General features: G+C 37.3%; 2 protein-coding genes across 2 annotated transcripts in view; one reads left to right on the top strand and one right to left on the bottom strand.

Moving 5' to 3' along the window:
• Window positions 1–23,818, bottom strand: part of LOC118271500 (protein cramped) — a 52,908-nt gene that overhangs the window by 27,184 nt on the left and 1,906 nt on the right. The window lies entirely within an intron of this gene.
• On the top strand, window positions 7,204–23,517 carry LOC118271511 (lipase 1). The gene is made up of 8 exons (XM_035587616.2): window positions 7,204–7,453; window positions 20,801–21,017; window positions 21,121–21,232; window positions 21,320–21,560; window positions 22,003–22,155; window positions 22,297–22,378; window positions 22,835–22,953; window positions 23,330–23,517. Exons 1-8 carry the CDS (start codon window positions 7,367–7,369, stop codon window positions 23,510–23,512), a joined length of 1,194 nt encoding a protein of 397 aa, XP_035443509.2. The 5' UTR covers window positions 7,204–7,366; the 3' UTR covers window positions 23,513–23,517.

Below are 23,818 nucleotides of genomic sequence, written 5' to 3'. Positions count from 1 at the left end.
CTCCAATCTGAGTGCCATTCTAGCTGATAAAGTCAAAAGACCGCACTTCCTGAGCTACATAGACACTATCTTTAGCAGGGCAGCTGAAAGAAACAGCACATTAAATAATAGACACCAAATAGCCACCTTGGAGAATCAATTAACAACTGCCACGGCAGTACCCGAGACCCCTCGTACTAATGAGCCGCTCATAATCAATGAGAAGCAAATACTCCTACATGGAGAACGCGGCACCAAAGGAATACGGTTGCGAGGTGTGGCCCTATTCATGAACACCAGCAGCGAAAGACTAGGGATAGCCTTCTGCGAAAAAAGGAATAGCAAATGGCTCACTATTTCACCGGGCCTAGCCTCCCTGATCAATGGCAGCACATCCAGAACAAGCATGCGACGCAAAGTCTATGACGCACTACCAGACATGAAACTGTTGGGTCGAAGCTGTCGATTGTTGCGAACACGCAATAAAACAATCGCAATGTTTTCCAGCGTCGACTCTATAACTTGTTTTGCACAAGCATGTGGGGTGCTGTCAGGCGTGGGTGAGTGGGGAGACGTAGAAGGCATACATTCCAGAATAATTAGCGTAGACGCTGCAGTGGTGGCTTATGAAAAAGGGAAAACGGCAGACCTTATGGGCTGTATTAGGGCCTCAGAACATCATGAGGTCATCGTGTACGAGGACAGGGGGGAAGATTTGAGCTTCCTCAAGAGGTCAGTTCAGCGCCAGCTAAGGGTGGATTCTCCAAGCGGCTCAGAGCGTTTACAGCAACAATATTTGCAACAGAGCGCTCTGCAACAACAACAGCGGGCCACCGAAAGGGAAAATAAAAAACTACAGTCCCGAGGCAGAATGTGGGCAATAACAACATCCATATGCTCAGTAACCGGACTCATTGCGTCACCTTTCAGGAAAAATGCATCCAAGTCCACTCATAGATCGGAGAGCTGTCCCGCTCAAATACAGTCTGCTCATTCTAGGTCATCCCCAACAAGAGCAGCTATGGGCCACGTTTGTCCACCGAAGCTTCGACAAGCCACCACTCCCAGAGACCATCTCATAAACGCTTTTCTCGAGTTTGTCGCAGTAATAGAAGCAACTAAACAGGTTAACTTGCGGAATTGCGAAGCCATCCTGCAGACTTATCTGCAGGGTAACGAGCTGATACTGGACGATAGACTCGAAGCAGCAGAAGCAGTCATATACGACAATAATACATCGAGAGTGCTGAGAGGAACCTCTATAAGTCGTAGTATGGCAGCTTACAACGCCACTGCAGGATTTGTGTCTCTCGACGAGAAGGAATCAAATCGATGCGGAGTAGTGAAGTTTAAAACTCCCCCCAACGATTCCCTAGTGGTGGTTGCCAAGTGTACCAGGATTATGCTAGACGATGGGATATTAGAAATGGCAAAATCCATATCGGAATCCGGACCGGACGGCATAACCTTTGAGAGCTGGTGCACTCCGAGGTTTCACTGGACGAACGGGGTCCCTGGATGCGGTAAAACGACTTGGATAGTGGATCAATTTGATGCGGACAAAGATTTAATTGTCACCACAACAACTGAAGCAGCAAATGACCTCAGAGGCAAACTATCTTGCCGATTTGGGGGACTACTAGTCAAATCTAGGGTTCGAACAATGGCGTCCATCTTAGTAAACGGCTTGAAGGGGCGAGAGAGCTGCACTCGACTAATGGTAGACGAGGCTCTTATGAACCACTTTGGAGCGGTGGTGATGGCTGCCCGAATAACTTTAGCCAAGGAGGTCCTGCTAATTGGTGACATTAATCAGCTCCCGTTCATTGATCGTGACAACCTCTTCCCTCTCCACTACGGCCGCCCTACACATATCACACCCATAAGTCAGGAGTTGCTGTGTACCCACAGGAATCCAATGGACGTGGCCTATGCCCTCAACACAGTTTACAGTGGCATATACTCGTCCAGGTCGGGCGTGAGATCCCTGGAGACAAAAAGATTCTCGGGAGCGATGATCCCAAAATCACTCCCCGACACCTTATACCTGGTACACACCCAGGCAGAAAAGGAATCCCTTAAGAACCAGGGATACGGGTCGGGCGAGGGATCACGCATTCTCACTATACACGAGGCTCAGGGGCTTTCGTCCGCGAAGGTGGTAGTTGTGAACACAGCAACAAAGAGGCAGAAAATTCATGACAGCGTACCACATGCAGTAGTTGCAATATCGCGTCACACACATAGTTGCATCTACTACACGGACAACTGTGATGACGCGATAAGCAAATTGATCAGAAGGGCTGCTGAGGAGAGCGACCATAGGATAATGGACTACAACCTGAAAATGGCCATCAAACACAGAGACGCGGCAGTTCTGGGGGCGCTTTTGGGTGAGAAATGTTCCTTGGACTAAAATAAAAATTTATATAGTGGGAGGTAATGTGTATGCGGAAATCGTAAATAAGTACATAACTGCTATATACATAATTATATAATTGTAAACTCTTTGACTTCTGTAAGCTCTGTTGAAGTCAGCCCACCCGACAGGGGTTGAGGCGTCATGCACACATAAATGTCCTACAGTCGGTGGCGCTGTGTGTTGGGTTGTTCCGTTCCCAACAAAATGGTTGACCGGATCAATTGCTGACACACACGTCATACCCGTGAACGAGTGCCTTCTGCTGGGACAGGTCGGCTCTCCCAGCGCGCCGGTGGACTGACTTGGCAGAGCCGCCGGTAAATTTAATTTAGTGGATAAAAAAAAAACAAATATGTTAATCATAAGTATTTTTGTAGTTATAATCTAATAGTTGTGTTTAATTGTAGTGCGTAAGGTAGATACCATATTGATAAAATTTATTGTAAAAAGAAACACAAATTGTATGACAAGGGCACGGACCAAGAGTCCGTGGAGAACAAATGTAAATAAACATATAAAAAAAAAAAAAAAAAAAAAAAGTATCTAAATGAATTACTAATTACAAAGATAGTGTAAAACTAAACACATACAGGAAGCGTCAGGGTTAAAGTTTTTATTCGGGCTATTATTATGCATTATATAAACTTAAACGTTGATCATAACCTTAAGCCAAATCTATTTTTAGCGTCACTTGTCTGCAATATCTAAATATACAAAACCAGTCGAATATTTTTAGCACGTTATTCAATAAATGCAGAATGCGGTTCACGGAAGATTATAATTTTAAGATATTCTTGTAGATAAATTGTGATACATTATTCCAATGTGATTAGTAGTTCAAATTACAATACTTATTATTATTGCAATGATTATTGGCTTACAGGAACTCGAACTTGGCCTGCAAGTTTCACCGCACCGTTTTGGTATTTAAACAAACGATGGAAACCAAATATTAAAAACAAATTGATCTGACAACTGGGCCGGTGGTCCCACTTACTTGCGGATCCGCCTGCCGCGCAATGTGTAGCAGGTTGGATTCCCGCACGGAACAACTCTTTGTGATCCACAAATTGTTGTTCTGAATTTGGGTGTGTTGTGTATGTGAAATTGTACACTTTTAACAGCACATAGGACACTGGAAAATACTAGTTAGGGCCAGTAGGACCAAGTTTAAAAAAAAATACCAAAGCAACCCTAAATTTATCGCCAAAATTATAAAACTTCTAACATCACACCTGGCTTGAAACGAAGTACGATGGTCAAACTAACGTATTATAATATGGTCATTTTATTTCCGAGTGCCTTTTGCCTCGTAAACCGTACGAGCGACATCAACAATGAAACATTTACAGTCCAAACGCGTGCGTATCGCGCGTACACGTGCGTGGACGTGCTTCTGTCATAATAATGGTTTAAATTGACTAACAAAGAAAACTATACTGAATGTCGTTAATTGGACTTAATACAATCATCTTTAGTTTCTTGTGGTCAAAAGCGTTTCTGAAAAGGTATTTAGTTTCGCATAAATAAATGTTACTTATACTATGCCCTTGTTTCACCACTTTCATATAAGTGCCCGATAAACTTATTTGACCAATAGTTTAATCCGACAAAGTTCAAAGTTATACATAGCGGCTATCCACACATTGTGAAACGGGTATTATAGCTAATATATTACACTATAGCCTTCCGCTCGTTCATTCGTACCGCGTAGCGTGATGTCTTATAGCCTATAAGCTTCGTCAATAATATATGGACTATCTAACACAAAAATTATTTTTCAAATCAGACTAGTAAGTACTTTCAGAGATTAGCGCGTTCAAACATTCAAATAATTTCTTTAGCGATAGGGGTCTTGGTCTTAGATTCGAAGCTAGTCTGTCCCGTGTCCCAATTCATAAATTATAATTTACAATAATTTCCAATTTGAGCCCGTCTCTTCATTCACGCAAGATTTTTCTATATTTTCAAACCTTTAAAATCACCACTTTATTAATAAATACGCAATTCAATTTTTATACGGATACCGATTTCACACGCGGTACTGAAATCTTCGCTCTCAATCCACTTGCGAAAACCGCACAAAAATTCGTTCAGTAGTTTTTGAATGTATCACAAACAAACACAGATGCTGCGAAGGATTTTGTTCTATCATGTTAGAATAAATTATACAATAAGCGCCATTGTTAATGGCTAGGTACTAAGCCACGAAACGTTAGGCATCTAGCTCTGCCTGTTCCTGAATCGATCGCTAAGTTCTAGCGCTCGGCGATAGTGCGGCAAACACCATATCAGGTACGTAGTCTCTAAATAAAACAGGTAAGTCTGCGTTTGTACATCACTAATTATAGTTCGAAATAAAAATATAAATAGGTATAGGGTGACAGAGAAACAGTAATAAAATAGACTTTTGAAGAAAAAATGTTAAAAGAAAAAATAATTATAGGTACATATTGATTGATTGTCACTCAAATATTGCCTCGTAAAATTAAGAGGAAGTATTTAATTATTATGAGTGTAATTAACAACAAAATTATAACAAATTTTGAAAATACTGTCTTAATTTCTCAGGTAAAGCCTAGTAATACCTAGTGTGTTCAAGCCCTAGCTGTCAAAAATTGATTTTACCATGAATTCCTAATAGAGTAAGATCCCAGAGCCGTCAGACATATAATATTTTTACAAGCATATAACCTTCGGCTTACAGTAGTCTTGTATACACTTTTAAATGTCTGAATGTTTGTAAAGCATGCCGAGTGACACCTGCGCAGGTACCAGGTGAGAAAGCTAACTAAAAATGAGACTCACTTAACGTAAATTTTTATGTCTGATTTTTATATGTGTTATGTAGAATATTACTCTGAAATCATATTAAAAAAATCAGACACTTTCCATGGACCAAAACTATTATCAGACGCTTTAAAGCTCTAAAAAATAGTGCGTCTTATAAAATTGTAATAGCAATATATGGTGCCCCTGTAATGCAGAACAGTAGTACAAATCATCATAGTTTTACCAGATGATTTGTACGAACATGGTTACCATCGTGAATGTTATAAATGTGCTACTGCTTTGCCGAAAATATATTTCTCTCCAATCTCACATATATTGCTATTACAATTTTGTAAGGCGCACTATTTTTTAGAGCTTTAAATCGTCAGATAAAAGTTTTGGTCCATGGAAAGTGTCTGATTTTTTTAATATGATTTTAGAATAATATTCTACAAAACATATATAAAAATCAGACATAAAAATTTACGTTAAGTGAGTCTAATTTTTAGTTACCATTTCTCACCTGGTACCTGCGCAGGTGTATATACAAGACTACTGTAAGCCGAAGGTTATATGCTTGTAAAAATATTATATGTCTGACGGCTCTGGGATCTTGGACCATAATGGACAACTAAGTTTAGTTCTGCAAGCGACGAGCTTAATCAAGGGTGGCTCGAGACTCGCGACTCACAGTCAACCACACCAGACTCGAGCATCGCGTTTGGCGCTCACGTCAAAAAGCTATGAGACTACCCCAGATGGGGCACGCTAATGTCGATGCCCGACCGGGGCTGCGAAAGACCTCTCTTGAGGGCTGTTACCGTGGTTCATAGTCAGTAAGTTTTTTTTTTGAGGGAGAAAAATCATTCTATTACTTCTCCCGCCTTGGGTGAGGCGAGAGGAAGCGAACACCCAGTTCCTTCTCCTGCTTTGAGCCGGAGCCCCGGTAACCTTTTACGTTGTCCGCAGCTCCGGAGTCAGTAAGAGCCTGACACTCTTTTCCACCCAGGGCTGGAGGAGTCGTCATTCGATGATTCCCCCTCAAAAAGTCTTATATAATTTTGAAGAATGTAAAACATCTTGCGCTAGGCCAACCACTAATAAACCATAATAAAACAATATACTGGAACATGAATATACATTTTGTAACGTGCAATTAGCTTCACTTATTGTCTGGTGCTGCTGGCAAATTTTTGACCATTTAAAGTGTTTATGTCAAATAAATGCTTTAACCTTGAGCTATGTAAACTCTATACATATACAAATATAGGTACCAGCCCTAATAGTTACATAATCTTAAGTTCTGTACCTACATAATTGTGTAACATAATTGAATAAACAGTTTTAAGTACAGCAGTCTTTTTTTCGCGAAGACGTTCTCACAGAATTAAAGCAATCGAAACAATGTAACCAAGAATTATATTGTGAATCTGATTGAAAAAGAGTAACCTATGGAGTTTCTTGGTCGTTCTTCTCCTTAGGAATCAACACTTTGGAACGAGCAAATAGCTTCACTAGAGGACTGACCGACAGACAGACGTTATTAATATTATTATATTTGCTTTGACGTCCAAAAGTGCCTTCCTGGTCTATTTGAAATAAATAATTTTGACTTTGACTTTGACGTTTTATTAATTACAGTTTGTAATACACAAATATAATTTGGTTCATTGTTTAGTGTGGCAAGGGCAACCCTGGTGGCATAGCAACTAAATGCAGCTAACAACTTACCTACTTAATGCCCAAGCAACTGTTTTTTGCTGTAATGGGGCACAAGAACTGCAGCTTTTTGCAAAGCGTCAGTTGGTCCCATAACATTACATATTGGCCAAAAATTGCCACACACACTGATCACTTCAGAGGACAAAATATCATTGTACCGAATAACAAACAATGGTCATTCACTGATGTACATATTAAAAATGAAATAATTTACCGCGGTAGGCATTGTATTCAACTCAGTACCCAGCACACGACCACCGACGACGGTGACGTAGGGTGCGTGCAAAACGTAGAATGATAAAAGCCTCTGCAATGCCGGCAATGTAACGAGTATCTAGATGAGAACGCGCGCGAACGTGTGCCATTTTAAATAGAACCTCATCACTATAAGGATAAAATTGATAAACAAATAATATATTGCTTAGTGTGTATCTTAGTTATTTGAAGTATTTCTATATTGGTCTATTTAAAATGGGTTCTTTGTATAGTTTATGCTTGGTTCTGTTGTTCGGTGTTTATTGTGAAGCTCAGTTGCGAAAAGAGGCGTACATGACAGTTGTAAGTAAGAACTTTCCATACAGAACACTAGCTTTGTATTCTCTAAAGGAACAGATTTTTCAGCAGTTGGTACGATTCCCATGTAATCAAGGGTGAGATAAAAAATATCAGCTTTATCAGCCCTTGTTCCTAATTATTAGAAAAAATATTATTTGTGCAAATAAAAAGAATAATCCTAAATCTGTTTTAAGTCTCATCCCTTATCACATTAATATTTTACAAATGTGAAAGTTTGTTTGTTTGGATGGATCTTGGATGTTTGTCCGACAATCACGCTGAAACTACTGAACGGATTTTGATAAAATTTAGTATACAGACAGGATGTTAGCTGAATTAGATGATAGGATACTTTTTTCCCCTCAGAAACGCGGGTGAAGCCGCTATCAGAAGCTAGTTAGATATTCTATTTAAACACTAAGGTTGACTGGTTAACTGGAATGCCAAATGTCATATGGCATTAAGTTCGTCTTATGTACCAGTGTTTTAATGTATTGTGCACATTAAAGATTAAATAAATAAGGGGGGAGTGTAAAGTTATATGTGATAATAAAAAAAAACTCCAAAACTGCTACATTATTCAACCTTCCACGAAATAAAATTATGACTTTCCTGCAAGTTTATACAGGGTGTCCCTGAAATCGACGTCCAACGGGCACTAGATGATCAGCTAGGTTCCAACTGTTATCAGAAAAATATAAAAAAAATTCTAAGTCCTACAGTTTTTAAATTACAGTGACTTATGTGTTATCCACGAAAAAGTACACCCTGTGCCAGTCTTTTGACTCTTGTTGCTACAAATCTTTATTTTTTCGTCTGCAGTCTTCCTTACATTATCCTGAATAGTGCTCCAGTAATATGGAATCATAAATTCTTAGCCAACTGCTTTAGATTGGAAAACATTGTTAGTTTTAGAGGAACCAAATACTCTGAATAAAATTTTCACCTTACTTTAAGTGACTGTACTGAATAAATTATGTATGGCGCTAGTAGTGGCAAATTTCACCAAAGTTGGCGCATTTAATAAGGATTATAAAATGGTATAGCACTTTGCAAATTATTTCTTAAATTCGACACAAAAAAAGATTTTTCAACGAAACTCCGTTTCGATTAATTTATTTGAACTTACTAGTATTTCTTCTAGTGTACTCAAATCATACGTTACAACCTAGTATGCAGTAGACAACACTTTGCACGCGATTTGTTATCATCATGTTGAAAACCAGCGAGGATCTCTTGTCAAACAACATTGTCTGTCTACTCATGATTTCGCTTGTAGCTTTCGTCGGCAATATTAGACTTACTAGAGGAACTGATGTTGTGTATCATGTTCCACTAAATAATATTGAATGATTGCAATATGATGTTCATAGTGCATCAAACACATTATCAAATGTGTAGTAAAATCAAAAGGAACGGACGCGGCAGCGTCATGTATACAGCATAGGCTGGTATCGACGCGGTAGTGGTATGGTGTACATGAGCCTTTACGCACAATTACTCGTCATATCCACAACAAAAAAAAAAAAAAAAAAAATGGGTGAATCCTTCGATTAAGTTACGTGTTCATGCCTTGTGATCAAATGCGGGATGAAGCATCAAATATTCTTTAGTTTGTCGAGAAAGAGTTATTTGCACCGTTACAAGGAATTGCAGGTAAAGCAAAAAATAATTTAAAAAATAAATAATCAACACGGCGCAAAAAAAGCCAGTGCTCAACTAATATGCCGAAGCCCGAGTACGATGGCTCGAGATGCACAACACCAGTTCGTCTAGCGATAATATTGAAAACGAATGCTGCAAGCGAAATCACGGGTAAACAGACAATATTGTTTGACAAGAGATCCTCGCTGATTTTCAACATGATGATAACAAATAGCGTGCAAAGTGCTGTCTAGTGCATACGAGGTTATAACGTATGATTTGAGTACACTAGAAGAATTTTTAGTAAGTTCAAATAAATTCATCGAAACGGAGTTTCGTTGAAAAATCTTTTTTTGTGTCGAATTTAAGAAATAATTTGCAAAGTGCTATACCATTTTATAATCCTTATTAAATGCGCCAACTTTGGTGAAATTTGCCACTACTAGCGCCATACATAATTTATTCAGTACAGTCACTTAAAGTAAGGTGAAAATTTTATTCAGAGTATTTGGTTCCTCTAAAACTAACAATGTTTTCCAATCTAAAGCAGTTGGCTAAGAATTTATGATTCCATATTACTGGAGCACTATTCAGGATAATGTAAGGAAGACTGCAGCCGAAAAAATAAAGATTTGTAGCAACAAGAGTCAAAAGACTGGCACAGGGTGTACTTTTTCGTGGATAACACATAAGTCACTGTAATTTAAAAACTGTAGGACTTAGAATTTTTTTTATATTTTTCTGATAACATTTGGAACCTTGCCGATCATCTGGTGCCTGTTGGACGTCGACTTCAGGGACACCCTGTATAGAACTCAAATTTTGCTGTGCCCTAGGCCTCTGCTAGAGGTCAGACACGAAACATGTACCTAAACACCAATAATTAAGCACGAATGCTAAAACAGTTTAAGATCACAATCACTCATCAAAATGCACTGCATACTTTAATAAGGAGAAATAAATGTCGCATTTGGTCAATCATCGTTTCATAATGATGTGACATTATACAATGTAAATTGAAGATTTACTTAAAGATCACACATTTTATTACTACGCTTTATTATGTAAGTACTAAGCTACTCTTTAATCAATGTTTATAAAATATCATTTCCTTATTAATATGTCGTCGCGAGGAGTGATACGGTGATACCACGGCCTCACAGAAAACCGACGTGAAACAACGCTTGCGGTGTGTTTCGTTGAGGGAGTGAGGTTACCGGAGGCCCATTTACCCCCCTTTCTAATCTTCCCAATTCCCGCTTCCTCAACTACCCTTATATTCCTAACTCTCAAAAGGCCGGCAATGCACTTGTAACGCCTCTGTTGTTTCGGGTGTCCATGGGCGGTGGCGATCGCTTACCATCAGACGATCCGTCTGCTTGTTTGCCGGCTTATAACAAAAATATATTGGACAGCCATTCTTCGCCTCGCATTTACTGACTCAATCAGGCACCTTTTAATATTTATTCTTTACATAAGATATAGATGTAAGATGCTAGAAATGTAAATTTACTCGTGATAATAGCTTGACTGATGATGACTTTTAAATTAAATTATGTAAATTAATATCAATTAAACTATGAAACTTTTCCGTAAATCAAGGGTGACTGACAGACTGACGGACAAACAATACATAAATCAACGCGTTTGTTTCAATTTTATTCACATAAAGGCACTCGGAGGTGCGGACTGCCTAGCTGGTTACCGGGGCTCCGCCACAGCTCCGCCTCGAAAAGCAGGAGTAGGAACGGGGTGGTTTTTAGGCAGTAAGAGTCTGACATTCCCTCTCGCGTCGCCCATGACGAGAGAAATAATTGGATGATTTTCCCCCTTAAAATGAAAATTCAAAATATAATGAATGTAAAAATGAGAGCTTCAAACTGTAGAATCGTATTTATGGACAAGAACAAGCAAGACAAACCTATCATTACTCTTTTAAAAACTGCTCTTAGAAAGCTTGCACTTAGTATGTGGGAATTTCCAGAAAATTCAATGGCTGTTCATACCTTGTCGTGAATAGCAAATATAATAAAGGTTATAATTTCCTTCTCACATACACTATACAAAATTATATGCTTTGTAAAAAAACTTAAAGTAGGTACGTTCTAGATAATTGTAGTAATATCAAATTATACAGGGTGACTTTGAATTCGACGTATTCCTCTCGGGAGGTGATAATACAACTAATTTCCTACAAAAATAGCCCTGAGGTCCTTGGGCGGAAAGTGGCTAGTTTCTGAGATATTCAACATTTTTGGTTTTGGTAAAAATATCCCGAATTGATTACAAAAACATCAATAAATAAAAAAATACTGGTTGGATTTTATTAGTTTTAGTTTTAATCAGTTGCCAATACATCAGTTATCATTTATAAATACTAATAATGGCAGAAATATCATTCGTTTTAAAATAGCAAGTAATTTCCTATGAAATTTTGTTTTGTTTCACTATTTTGGTGAATAGATAACTGGATTTATTTCGAAAAAAATGTATGACACTAAGCGTACAAACTATTAGAAAAACTTCCTTGGTTTATTAGCTACCCAGAAACGTAAAATTATTTACAATATTCCCAAAAACAAATGAATTAATTGATGATAAGTAGAGTGTAAAGAGAAAAGCGCAATTTCAAAAACATCTTAATTTGCAAAATTTTGTTTAAAATGATCTTCCCTACGACGTATACATGCTCAAAGACACTTCCTTATCTCTATGACGGTCACTCTTGGACCGAATATGCGTCTTATTTCGTCATTATCTTCAAATCTGTTTCGAAGAAGAATTACGATACACGGCCAATTCCTTCTGTATAAACAAGGGATTTCATGTAAAAATCAACCGGCGTTAGGTTCTGGTCATTGTGCATGCCATGTAGTTGGACCGCCCTACTAATCCAATGCCTGAAAATCAATGTTTTCGACCATTGCCGCACAGTAGTTCGATAATGCACTTGACAATCGTCATGTGCAATAAATTCGTCAATCAAATTAATTCAATAAGTAGAATAAGTTCATTCATCTTGTTTCTAAATTCAAATTTAAAACAATGACCCCAGCTCATTCCTTAAATTTTTTTCGTAATTCTCACCATTTAAATTGTTGGATGAAAAGTAGGGTCCAATCAAATAATTAATTATGATACCCATGCAAACATTTGAATTAAAACCGCGATGCGCTAACGATGGTTTGCTTTTTTCGGATTTTGTTGACTTATTTGTGGCTAATAATGGATATTGTGGTAGTTTATCCAGCACACTATCGAACTACTGTGGGGCAATGGTTGGATACCTTGGTTCCCAGGTGTTATATTGGCACGGGGGTCCAACTACATGGCAAGCGCGGTGTCCAGTATCTAACGCTGGTTGATTTTTACATGAAGTCCCTTGTTTATACAGAAGGAATTGGCCATGTATCGTAATTCTTCTCCGAAACAGATTTGAAGATAATGACGAAATAAGACGCATATTCGGTCCAAGAGTGACCGTCATAGAGATAAGGAAGTGTCTTTGAGCATGTATACGTCGTAGGGAAGATCATTTTAAACAAAATTTTGCAAATTAAGATTTTTTTGAAATTGCGCTTTTCTCTTTACACTCTACTTATCATCAATTAATTCATTTGTTTTTGGGAATATTGTAAATAATTTTACGTTTCTGGGTAGCTAATAAACCAAGGAAGTTTTTCTAATAGTTTGTACGCTTAGTGTCATACATTTTTTTCGAAATAAATCCAGTTATCTATTCACCAAATTAGTGAAACAAAACAAAATTTCATAGGAAATTACTTGCTATTTTAAAACGAATGATATTTCTGCGATTATTAGTATTTATAAATGATAACTGATGTATTGGCAACTGATTAAAACTAAAATAACTAAAATCCAACCAGTATTTTTTTATTTATTGATGTTTTTGTAATCAATTCGGGATATTTTTACCAAAACCAAAAATGTTGAATATCTCAGAAACTAGCCACTTTCCGCCCAAGGACCTCAGGGCTATTTTTGTAGGAAATTAGTTGTATTATCACCTCCCGAGAGGAATACGTCGAATTCAAAGTCACCCTGTATAGTTAAGATCGTTTAACTACTTATTCTTTAGTATGTTTGTATAGATAAAACCGAAAAATAATAATTCATTATATTAACATTTTCGCACGAATATCATTCAACTTTATTGCCAAAAAGTTGGAAGCGATATTTTTTTTTAATAATTTGATTTCCACGGACTCGAGTCCGTGCCCTTGTCATACAATTAGTTGTAGTTTTACTGTCGATAATACTTATTACAAAGATATTTCATGCTACACTAACCACTAATTTTACTATACATACAATTATTTATACATAATATTATATTACATTACATACATTACATTGGCCTTACTGGATTAGCCCACCTGCTCCAGCAATATTTATGTTAAATAATGTTTTGTAATAGAGAACGAGCTTATCAGGTTATCATCAATAAGCTAAGTTTTATTTTTTTAATATACAAACTACCTAGTACCTACTTTAGAGCCGGTTTCGGTTAATTTAAACAAATTTCAAAATTCACAACACACCAAAATCCGGAAAAAATCTGCGATTGCCATAGTGATTGGAGTGGCTATATGCTTCACCACATGTAACGGTTTCGATCACAAAAGGGGATAACTCGTTGTCCAATTCCAAATAAATATTGTAGTGCCGTTTCTGAAATAACTTTTGAGAAAACTCTAGTATCAGCAATAGAAAAAATAATCAAATATAACTAAATAAAGACATGCGGAAATTGAACACAAGTTAGAAACGATTGAATCACAAAACAGCGCCAAAAGTGCAGCATTAATTATGTCGTCCACATGGAATTGCAAATTTGCATTTCTTGCTTACAAGGCTGACAATAATATGCAAACAATAGACACCACAATAAAGTTTTTCAAAAGCAAATTCCGCGATATCGTCCCTAGATAACACACAATTGGAGTTGACAATAGAACAGACGGAACAGAGCACGTGCCCCTTATAATAATAGATATTAGACTTGCGCAACGGTGCACGCGCAGATTTATTACAAACAAGCTTCCGACCTGCTGCGTCGCTCGCGAAAACCACCTTTAGGAAAATTTCTGTCGATTACGCGCCGATCTTGTAGGAAAATCGGGATAAAAAAGCAGCCATAGTCAGCATATTACTCCATGAAAATTAATTTTTTCAATGATAAAATTATCCAGTCCAGTATTTCTAAAGAGTCTATGCAATACAAACAAACAAATAATAACATCTGTCTTCTTGATAATATTAGTATAAATGACACTATAATCTTGTCCAACTATCCCACAAGCGTCTTGAAGTGAAAATTGCTACCTAGCAGACAATATCATTGCTTTTCCAACATACACGACGCGACGGTAGGTAGTAGGTCAACTATGGCCTTGATGATGATACTCAGATGGATTTCGTAGGATACCCAACTCCTCATCAACTTACAGTAGAGGTATCATGTTTGGGTTCATCTTAATCGTCCAAATGTATAGAATGTAGATAGACTGTAATTACTTGGACATCTTTAGCAGTTTTTTTAAAGGGGGGAAAATCATCCAATGACTTCTCTCACCTTAGGTGAGACGAGAGGCTTACTGACTAAAAACCACCCCATCCTACTCCTGCTTCTCAAGCCGGAAACCCGGTAAACCCGATAGTGCGCAGCTCTGGATCAGGCATCAGCCCTACTGAGCCCCATCTGTGGTAGTGTGATGGCTCTTTGAGGCGCGCGCGGAACGCGTCGCGCCAACCGCACGGGTCTGGTTCTGGTCGGGCGGCGAGCTACCCTTGCTCGCCGTCCACAGACCCGCACTTACGGTAGCCGGAGATCGTAGCGCGATCCCCGACACCCAGAGTGTCTCTCGCGACGGATCTTAAGCAGTTTAATTTTACGCAGCTTTAAATTTCTTAAGCATATCCGTACAACAGCAATTTATAATTTTATAAAATTATTACATAATTTTTAGTTAATCTTCTTCAGTTAGCCGCAAGGAAATACTCGCGTCTTGCTAATAGGATAAACTGTTATAACAAAAGCAATTATATTGATCATTTCATAGTGTCGATAATTGCACGCTCGGGGCCTAATGAATGATGACCTGCTACTAATAATTGCTAAGTACCTGTCATTGTTAACTTCTTCATTTTATGTTAATTGACTTGTATGTAAGTGTGATGCTGATACGCTTATAATATGTTATATCTCAGATGATGTGCGGAAAAACGTTGATAAATTGACAAGGGTTGCCCCATTAAACGGTTTGGCTTACAATACCATTTTGACTTGTGCGTACTTTCCATTGGTAGAATCTCGTTTGGCAAGAAAACAGGGTTACCAGTATAAAAAGAAATCGGAAACATGCAAAATATTACAAACAAAAACTTGATTACTACGACTAGCTTTTGAGTTTCATTCATAAATACGAGTAGTGGTTTTTTTCTAGACAAAAACACATTTATCAATTCAAAATCCCCACGTCATACTAGCATCTTGCGTAAAATTTGCATTTTTGAACCTTGAAACATTAGTTGATATTTCATTCAAACTCGTTACTACACGTATGACGTATAAAATTAGATTCGTATTTGATCAGATTATTTCTCACACAGAAACAAATTTTCATTTCTGGTTTCTTGATTTTTTGAAGCTTCAAACTTATGCATATGACTTCTAGTATTTGTGTTTCTTCTCTAGGCATATTTAAAATAAATTCCTATTTGTACTCAGAAAAAAAAGGAGTTCCCCAGGGCAGTCCCTGAGGGTTCCAACAACAGTATTTTCTGTTTGCATTTTGTTATTTCACCAGATTTCAAAACGTTGATAACATCAAATTATTCAATACTAAAAAGTTTCAGCTGTTTATCTTAGATACTGTACAGTTAAGTTATTTTAGAATAAAGACAGTATCGAACGCTTTAGCAAAATCACGGAAAATGTTTAGTATCTGACACTACCTTTGATGAAAATGATTTAAGTTTTGTGACAATGCACCAGGATGAGTATAATTTGGCTCTGAGCCCTAATATAATATTAAAAAAAATAGGATAAAATACTGTATAAGCCTTTATCCAGTATTATTAAAGAAGTTATTAAAGTTGAATAAAAAATCCAAATCCGAAAGTAATACAAATGAGAATCATATTGAACATACCTAGTTAAATTAATAATTAATACAGTAAAAACAGTACCTATCACAATACTTCCGATCATTACATGGGGTATTTACCTCAAAACGTACAATTATGTTGCATACCAACACATAAATTGATATTATCGCGAAATAACATAATGGTACAAATTTTGATCAATCACCAGTATACATACATTATAGTATTTACCTAATACATCAAAATACAAAAGGATCGGAATTTTTGACATATAACATAGTATTTTCGTTACAAATACAGTAAAAAGTTGCTATCGTAATAACGATAATGGGTAATAATGATGAAAATCACGATAATTTTAAGCGCACCCTAGACTAATCACATATTTACACGCGAACAATGTAATTGTCCAATACCACAAAGGCGCTCAACAAAAAACGACAACAATGCCTGCGCAGGATTCGCGTCACGTTTCTCCTCATTATGTCATATACATAGATGCGCGCGCGCAAGCCCTTGCGAATTCCGCATTCAAATTTATATCACGCAATCATTTTTATGTATGAGATAGATATTTATTTCCTTGAACGTGAACTGATAAAGTTTTTGTTGAAATTAATTCAGGACAATGATTTATTTATTTATTTATTTATTTACATGATGCGAGTTGATGTTATAAATACAGATGAATGGACCCCCAAGTTTAACTGTCTCATGCGCGTTTATCCCCATGATTAAGGCGCTTACGAGGCTTTGTTCTTATTATAGTGTATGGAGAAACGTCTCATGTTTTAATTTAAACCACACATTTGTTATCATCATTGCTGACAATATAGATAAGGTAGGTAAGGCAAAAAGTGCATTATTTTCATAGAACGAATTTGAACACTTTTCAAATATGGCATTATAACAACCGCGTCGCATTACCGTAATTTTCCTAGACAATCTACAACATTACAGCACTTCTGTGGTCAAGAAACATGGAGCTGTTCACATAGAATTAAACCTTGATTAATTTCATTATTTATTTTGTTTGGAAATTTAAATTTTTAAATTTAGTTGTATTGTGCTGGTGTGTACGAGTACCACTTGTGGTTTGATTTAAATCATGTGAACGATCTCCATACTGTATTTGTAATGTCAATCAATTCAAATGTCTTCCAACACGCCTTTCGGATTATCCTTCCTTCATCGTTTGCCTCTTTACAATTAATGTATCACGAAACCATTTGTAGACATTAAGTTAGAATTATAGATAATGAGCCATGTTATAAGGCAAAATATAGTCGTATGTATACATAGCACATGTTTCAAGGTAAGCAAAAATAAAGTGTTAATTTTATTCATTATTCACTTAAACACAGCATTATTTAAATGTGTTAATTATTTGTATTATTTTGTTAATTTGCACCTGTTATTTATGCTACTACAGAAGTGACAAAAAAACATACAATTATGATATCATTTTATAGTTGCGGTACTACTACTTTATGTGTGGGAGAGCCATGCTTCAGAACGAATGGGCCGGCTCGGCCAGAGTGATACCACGGCCTCACAGAAAACGACGTGAATCGACGCTTGAGTTGCGTTTCGTTGTGAGAGTGAGTTTACCGGAGTCCGAATTATCCTTCCTAACTTTACCAATCTCCGATTTTCCAACAACCTTTAAATTCCTAACCCCCAAAAGTCCGGCAACGCAATTGTAACGATTCTGGTGTTTCGGGTGTCCATGGGCGGCGGCGATTGCTTACTCGTTTACCGACTTATACCATAAAAAAACTACTTAATAAATATCTTCAATCCTGTTTCAAATGTCATTGGGAAGTGTTAAAACCACGTTTTGTCAAATCCGCGTTTAAAATGGGCAAAATCACATAAAGTGTGTTGTTCGTTGACCTTCATTAAATCATCGTCAGCAGGCCGATCTGCCGTCAAGAAGGGGTAAAATTCCGATTACTGTAGACCCAAACAAACAAACAGGCAAGCTAAATAAAACAGTTTAAAAAGCTACGATAATTGTAGGTTATTTAATACATTTGAAGGTTAACAACGACTATAATATGCCGATCGGATACTCGTACAGGCCAATTGGTACATTTGAATGAATTTGCACTTAAAACTGTAAGGACAACTTCATCAAATAGTTCTAGTGATGTCGAGGCCTGCCAGATTCAGACAGTAATGGTCTGGTTCTAGGTGATAAAGTCCATGGCTTCGGGCACATATAACAGGTTCTTAAGAAAGGGAAAGCAGATGTAAATAGTGTTCTTCAGTTAGAAGCAAGATTTGGTCAACCCATAAAGAAAATACTACAACATAAAATCACTAGGCTCCATACAAAATACATCAAAATTCTCTATCATTCTTTAAATGGAAATTTTGTACTATTGGCAAAATTGTTCGTTATGGATACATTTAGAAGGGTCACTGGTGACTGACGCACTATATCTCAAAATATGAAAACAAAAAAACTTAGAATTCTGAACAAAATCAAATCATTACGTTCAAAACCGGAGCTGCGGAGTGCCTAGCGGAGCTCCGGCTCGAAATGCAGGAGTAGGAACGGGATGGTTTTTAGTTAGTAATAGTCTCTCTGACTCTCCTTCTCGCCTCGCCCAAGGCAGAAGAAATCACTGAATGATATACACCCCTCAAAAAATTAAAAATAAATAAAAACACTCAAAAACAATAATGATCAAATTAGGCAAAAACTAAGTATACATAGCAGATACGATTTCAATTGACCTCGTGCCGATCACCGTTGACATGACAGTACACGTGTTAACATTTTTTTGGTAAAATACAAGCAAACTCGATCTGCTAACTTGTCTTAGCCTAGAATCGTATCTAGACCGGTATTCAGATACCTGCCAGAATCTAGCATTGAGGAGTCAGTGTAAAATTGAAACCTGTTTAATAACAACATATTAAGTTAAGTTGTAATGTGACTACTTCATCATACATCACCACTTTAATCAATATTAGTTACTAGCTGACCCGGGAAAATTCGTACCGCCTCAAATTTTTTTTCTCACCTTTTAAATCTTCCCTGGACTTCCACAAATAATTCAAGACCAAAATTTGCCAAATCGGTCCAGCCGTTCGCGAGACTAACGAACAGCAATTGATTTTGTAGCAACAACTTCCAATCCTTGTCATTTACAAGAAGACAGCTAGCAACTCATACAATGAGTTCAACCTAGATAATGTTGGAGGTCTAAAATGGTATTTAGGGGGCAAAACCATGCATTCATTTGGACTTTATGTTTACGAGTTTGCGTTACGTATAAACAACCTGATTGGTTGGTTTATTTGAGCCGGCCAATCAAAGCGAATGCGCTCTCGTTTCGATTACTTTAAACGTAAGGTAAACTCATACTAAGGGTACTGCAGACTAAGCGAAGAGGGCATCTCTGCCAGTAAAGGCATCAATCGAACAAATAAAGATAAAATGTATGATATTGACCATTAACAAAGTTCTTTGAATTAGGATCATCAATTATACTTATTGACACTTAGTGACTCATAAATTTATCCATAAATATGCACTTCGTCATATAACTACTAATAAAATTAAGCGATATGTTACAACGTGGACAGAGCTCATGATTAATTGATAAATAACGAGAATATTTTCAAAGTGTAAAGGTGCTACGTATAGAGAGAGAGACTAGATAGACTAGAGACTGATTTAACATTTGTGTTTAAACAAATTATAACAGTAATTGTAGAGTATGTTACACGCTATTGCCAAAGTTATATTGTTACACATTGTTGTATAACGTTATATAACTGCTGTGTGGGAGCACCTTAAGCCATTAACAACGATAATTCTTTGCTTGAGGCTAAAAGCCAGAGCGTAATCCGTTTGACACGTGACAAATCTTTTTTTAATTTTAATTACTGACATAATAGTTACAAAGTAACTTTTATTGAAATTAAACCAAGACAGATAAAGAGACTGTAGTGTTAATAGCCAGGCAGATTAGGTACAAAGTTCAACAATAAAAGTGTAACTACGCGAGCACACAATTAGGATCGAAAACTATAAAAAAAAACAATCACTATGAAAACAAATAGATAGAGGAAGAGATAATCCCGTACAATCACGTGCAACTAACTATAAAATATAATGAAGATCGATTTATCGAGGAAAATAAATTGTCGTATCAATTGCGATAATTGTATTCAAGGGAACACATTGTCTGCACAAAAGCAGGTTTATAATTAGTGAGGGAAGCGATCAAATCGCAAATATTATTATCTAAAGAAATAATAATCTAGTTTCGGATGTAAGTGATGTTTGAAAAAGAACCTTTATGACAATGTATCACAGTGCACTTTAGGCCCACGCGGTATGATAGAATCTAATCACTCATACAAGTTTTACTCTCAACACTTTTAAAAGAATTTTTTATTCCTACCAATATCTTTGTGGGTATCAGAATTACTGGACAATGTTCATATCCCAGGGTTGTATATATTTTTGGAGAGAGCTTAATTATTATCATGTTCTAATTTTACTATATTTTGAAAACCCACTTCCAGATTATTCATCTTTACTTTTGTCCACAGCCAAACCTAATCAAAGCAGCAGGCTATCCAGTAGAGAAGCACCGTGTGACCACCCGCGATGGCTATATTCTACAGATGCACAGGATACCGGCTGGAAGACGGGTCGTTAGACGGATTGATGAGCCCATCGCTAAAGGGAAGAAGGTCATCATGATCGTACACGGCCTCTCTGGCAGCAGCGGAGACTTCGTGCTGATGGGACCCGAGAAAAGCCTTTGTACGGGTTTTAATACGCTTTGATTTGATGCAATAATGTAGAATGAATTATGTAATTCCAATAGAAAACAGGAAATAACCAGATGCCATTATACTTTTTCCAGCTTACGTTTTAGCTGACGCTGGGTACGACGTGTGGTTGGCCAATTTACGGGGTACCGACTACAGCAGCCACGTGAACCTCACAAAGAATGAACAGAAATTCTGGGAATTCAGGTAACAGCCCATCCCTACTGTTTAATGATAAGGTTTCTGAACCTAAAACGAGAAGTAAGAAAACGACATTATGAATTTGTTAAACAGTTTCCACGAACACGGCAAATATGACGTGCCGGCAATGATTGACCACGTCCTGAACGTGACGGGGATGGAGAAGATCATATACCTGGGCCACTCCATGGGGAGCACCAGCTTCTTCACCATGATGTCCATGAAACCGGAGTACAATGACAAAATATCCTTCTGCGTGGCGATGGGAGCCGCGGTCTATTTGGAAAATGTTAAACCGATAGCAAAATTAGCGCTTGTGACTTTGAATGTAACGGTGAGTTTGTCGCGAAATGTCATGTAATAAAGTAATTAATTAAAATTCTTTGGTACCGTTACGATTACGTTTATAATTATAAAATAACGCACTACATACTTAGATACCGTTTTATTTTAAGTGAGACATACTTTATATTTTCGTGAGACATACTAAATTAATTGTTACGTTTTCGGCTTACTCACGTAACTGTTTGAAGAAGAACTGTCGAGTTTCAAACCATGCTAGAGGCTCATATTCATGAACAGCATTCCGCAAAAACGACGCGGGAACTGCTACAGTGTCGCAATCAGTTACGTGAGTAAACCGATAACATAATAATTAGGTTAACTGTTCAAAATAATTTTGGTACATTGAAACAAAACAAAGGAAGAAATAAAGAATCAGATCATTTTGTAGCACTTGTATGTAAGGATCAAATTGATGTGATATCTATTTACAGAACATAATGCGAGAGCGAGGGGTCTGGGGTATCCACCCGGCGCTGATACACGGGGCGGTGAAGAACCTGTGTACTCTGAATCAGCCCGAAATTGACCTATGTGCCTACTTCATATTTTCTATAATCGGTGAAGACCGGGAGCAACATGACTTGGTATGAAGCAAAATTTTTTTTTTTCTCTTTTTACATGACTGCAAGGACGAGTCCTCAGGACTTTCAACTTGAGACGTAAACAGACTTTATTTGAAAACTCCACAAAAGATAAGAAATATTAGTTTTTTTTATTTTTTTCAGGATATGTTTCCTATCTACCTGCACAGGATTCAAATGTCACCGTTCCGTTCGTTGGAGCATTATGGAAAAATTGCATTAACAGGTACGCATCTTTTTTTAATTTTAGCTTTTTGGGGATAAACGACTAGGGAGTGTGGGATTTTTACCACACTAAAACCAACTCGGTGGCCATACTCAACACCTGTATGGGGTCCTCTAATAGACCTGCTCCGGAGCCCTAACAGGTGCGCATCTACCGGATATCATTAGTTTAGCAGCTTTTTCAAATCCCGATATTTTGGAAAAAAAATACATAACTATCAAATAAGTTCGACTGCACGGTTGGTGCGGTGGCTGGGCAAACTCTTTGTGTGATCCACAAATTGTTGTTTCGGGTCTGGGTGTCATGTGCATGTGAAATTGTATGTTTGTAAACGCACCCACGACACAGGAGAAAATCCTAATGTGGGGCAACGTTTAAAAAAAAAAAAAAAAAAAAAAAAAAAAAAAAAAAAAGTTTACGTAACTTGATAAAAAGGACAATGTATCTATGTTTTAGGAGTGTTCACAACGTTCAGTGGTGGTGTGAATGGTCCAGTGAAGCCGTACAACTTGACTAACGTTAGAGTTCCTGTCACCTTAGTGTATGGAGAGAATGATCAGCTCACTGAGAAATCTGTAAGTACTGTCATTTTATTATCATTATTTTATAGGTAGTTAGCGATCTATAGGCAATCTTATAATAGTAGGAGAGCCCATGAAGGGATTTCAGCAGTTACTCGAGCGCGGCACATTAATAAATAGGGTAGACTTAGTGTCATGTTGAATATATCCACCAATTTCCTGACTTGATCAGACAGGGGGATTAAAAAAAATCTAACTAATTCCTATCAGTTTCGGCAGATTAAGGGAAGAGATGTCGATAGCATGCTAATGGAAGCGCATTTAAAAAAGTCTGCCCATTAGAGCGTGATTTCTGAAAATCTATAGAAGCAGACAGAGAGAGAAACTTTGTTTTTTTTATCTTGTAACAAAATATTCTTTCTATTTCCAGCAAATAATGAAGTTGGCAGAGGAGCTCAAATCTATTGGTGTGCTGGAAGAGGTGAGGCCGGCTTGCTCCTGGCCCAAATTCAACCATTTCGACTTCGTATTTGCTAAGGATGTAGGCAAGCTACTGAACAAACCACTTGTCAAGTTTATAGACAAATTGTACAATAAATATAATGCAGTATGATGTTAGTCTATTATTTACTTTATACCTTAGATTTGCATGGGATTAGTAAACCGAAAGATAAGACAGAGACAAGAGATACGAGAGACAGGTACAGTAAGTACCCTTAGTACGAGTTGGCTTTACGTTTAAAGTAATCGAAACGAGAGCGCGTTCGGCGTTCTGATTGGTTGGTTTATTCGAGTCGGCCAATCAGAGCGCCGAACACACTCTCGTTACGTTTTCGTTCAACGTAAAGCCAACTCGTGCTAAGGTTACAGATCCATATTATTGTCCAGTTGTATTTTCGTAACTCTTTAATTGGTGATG

The sequence above is a fragment of the Spodoptera frugiperda genome, chromosome 9, assembly GCF_023101765.2.
Source record: "Spodoptera frugiperda isolate SF20-4 chromosome 9, AGI-APGP_CSIRO_Sfru_2.0, whole genome shotgun sequence".
NCBI lineage: Eukaryota > Metazoa > Arthropoda > Insecta > Lepidoptera > Noctuidae > Spodoptera > Spodoptera frugiperda.
Note: the sequence above shows the minus strand (reverse complement) of the source record. Positions and strands in the feature narration are given on the sequence as shown.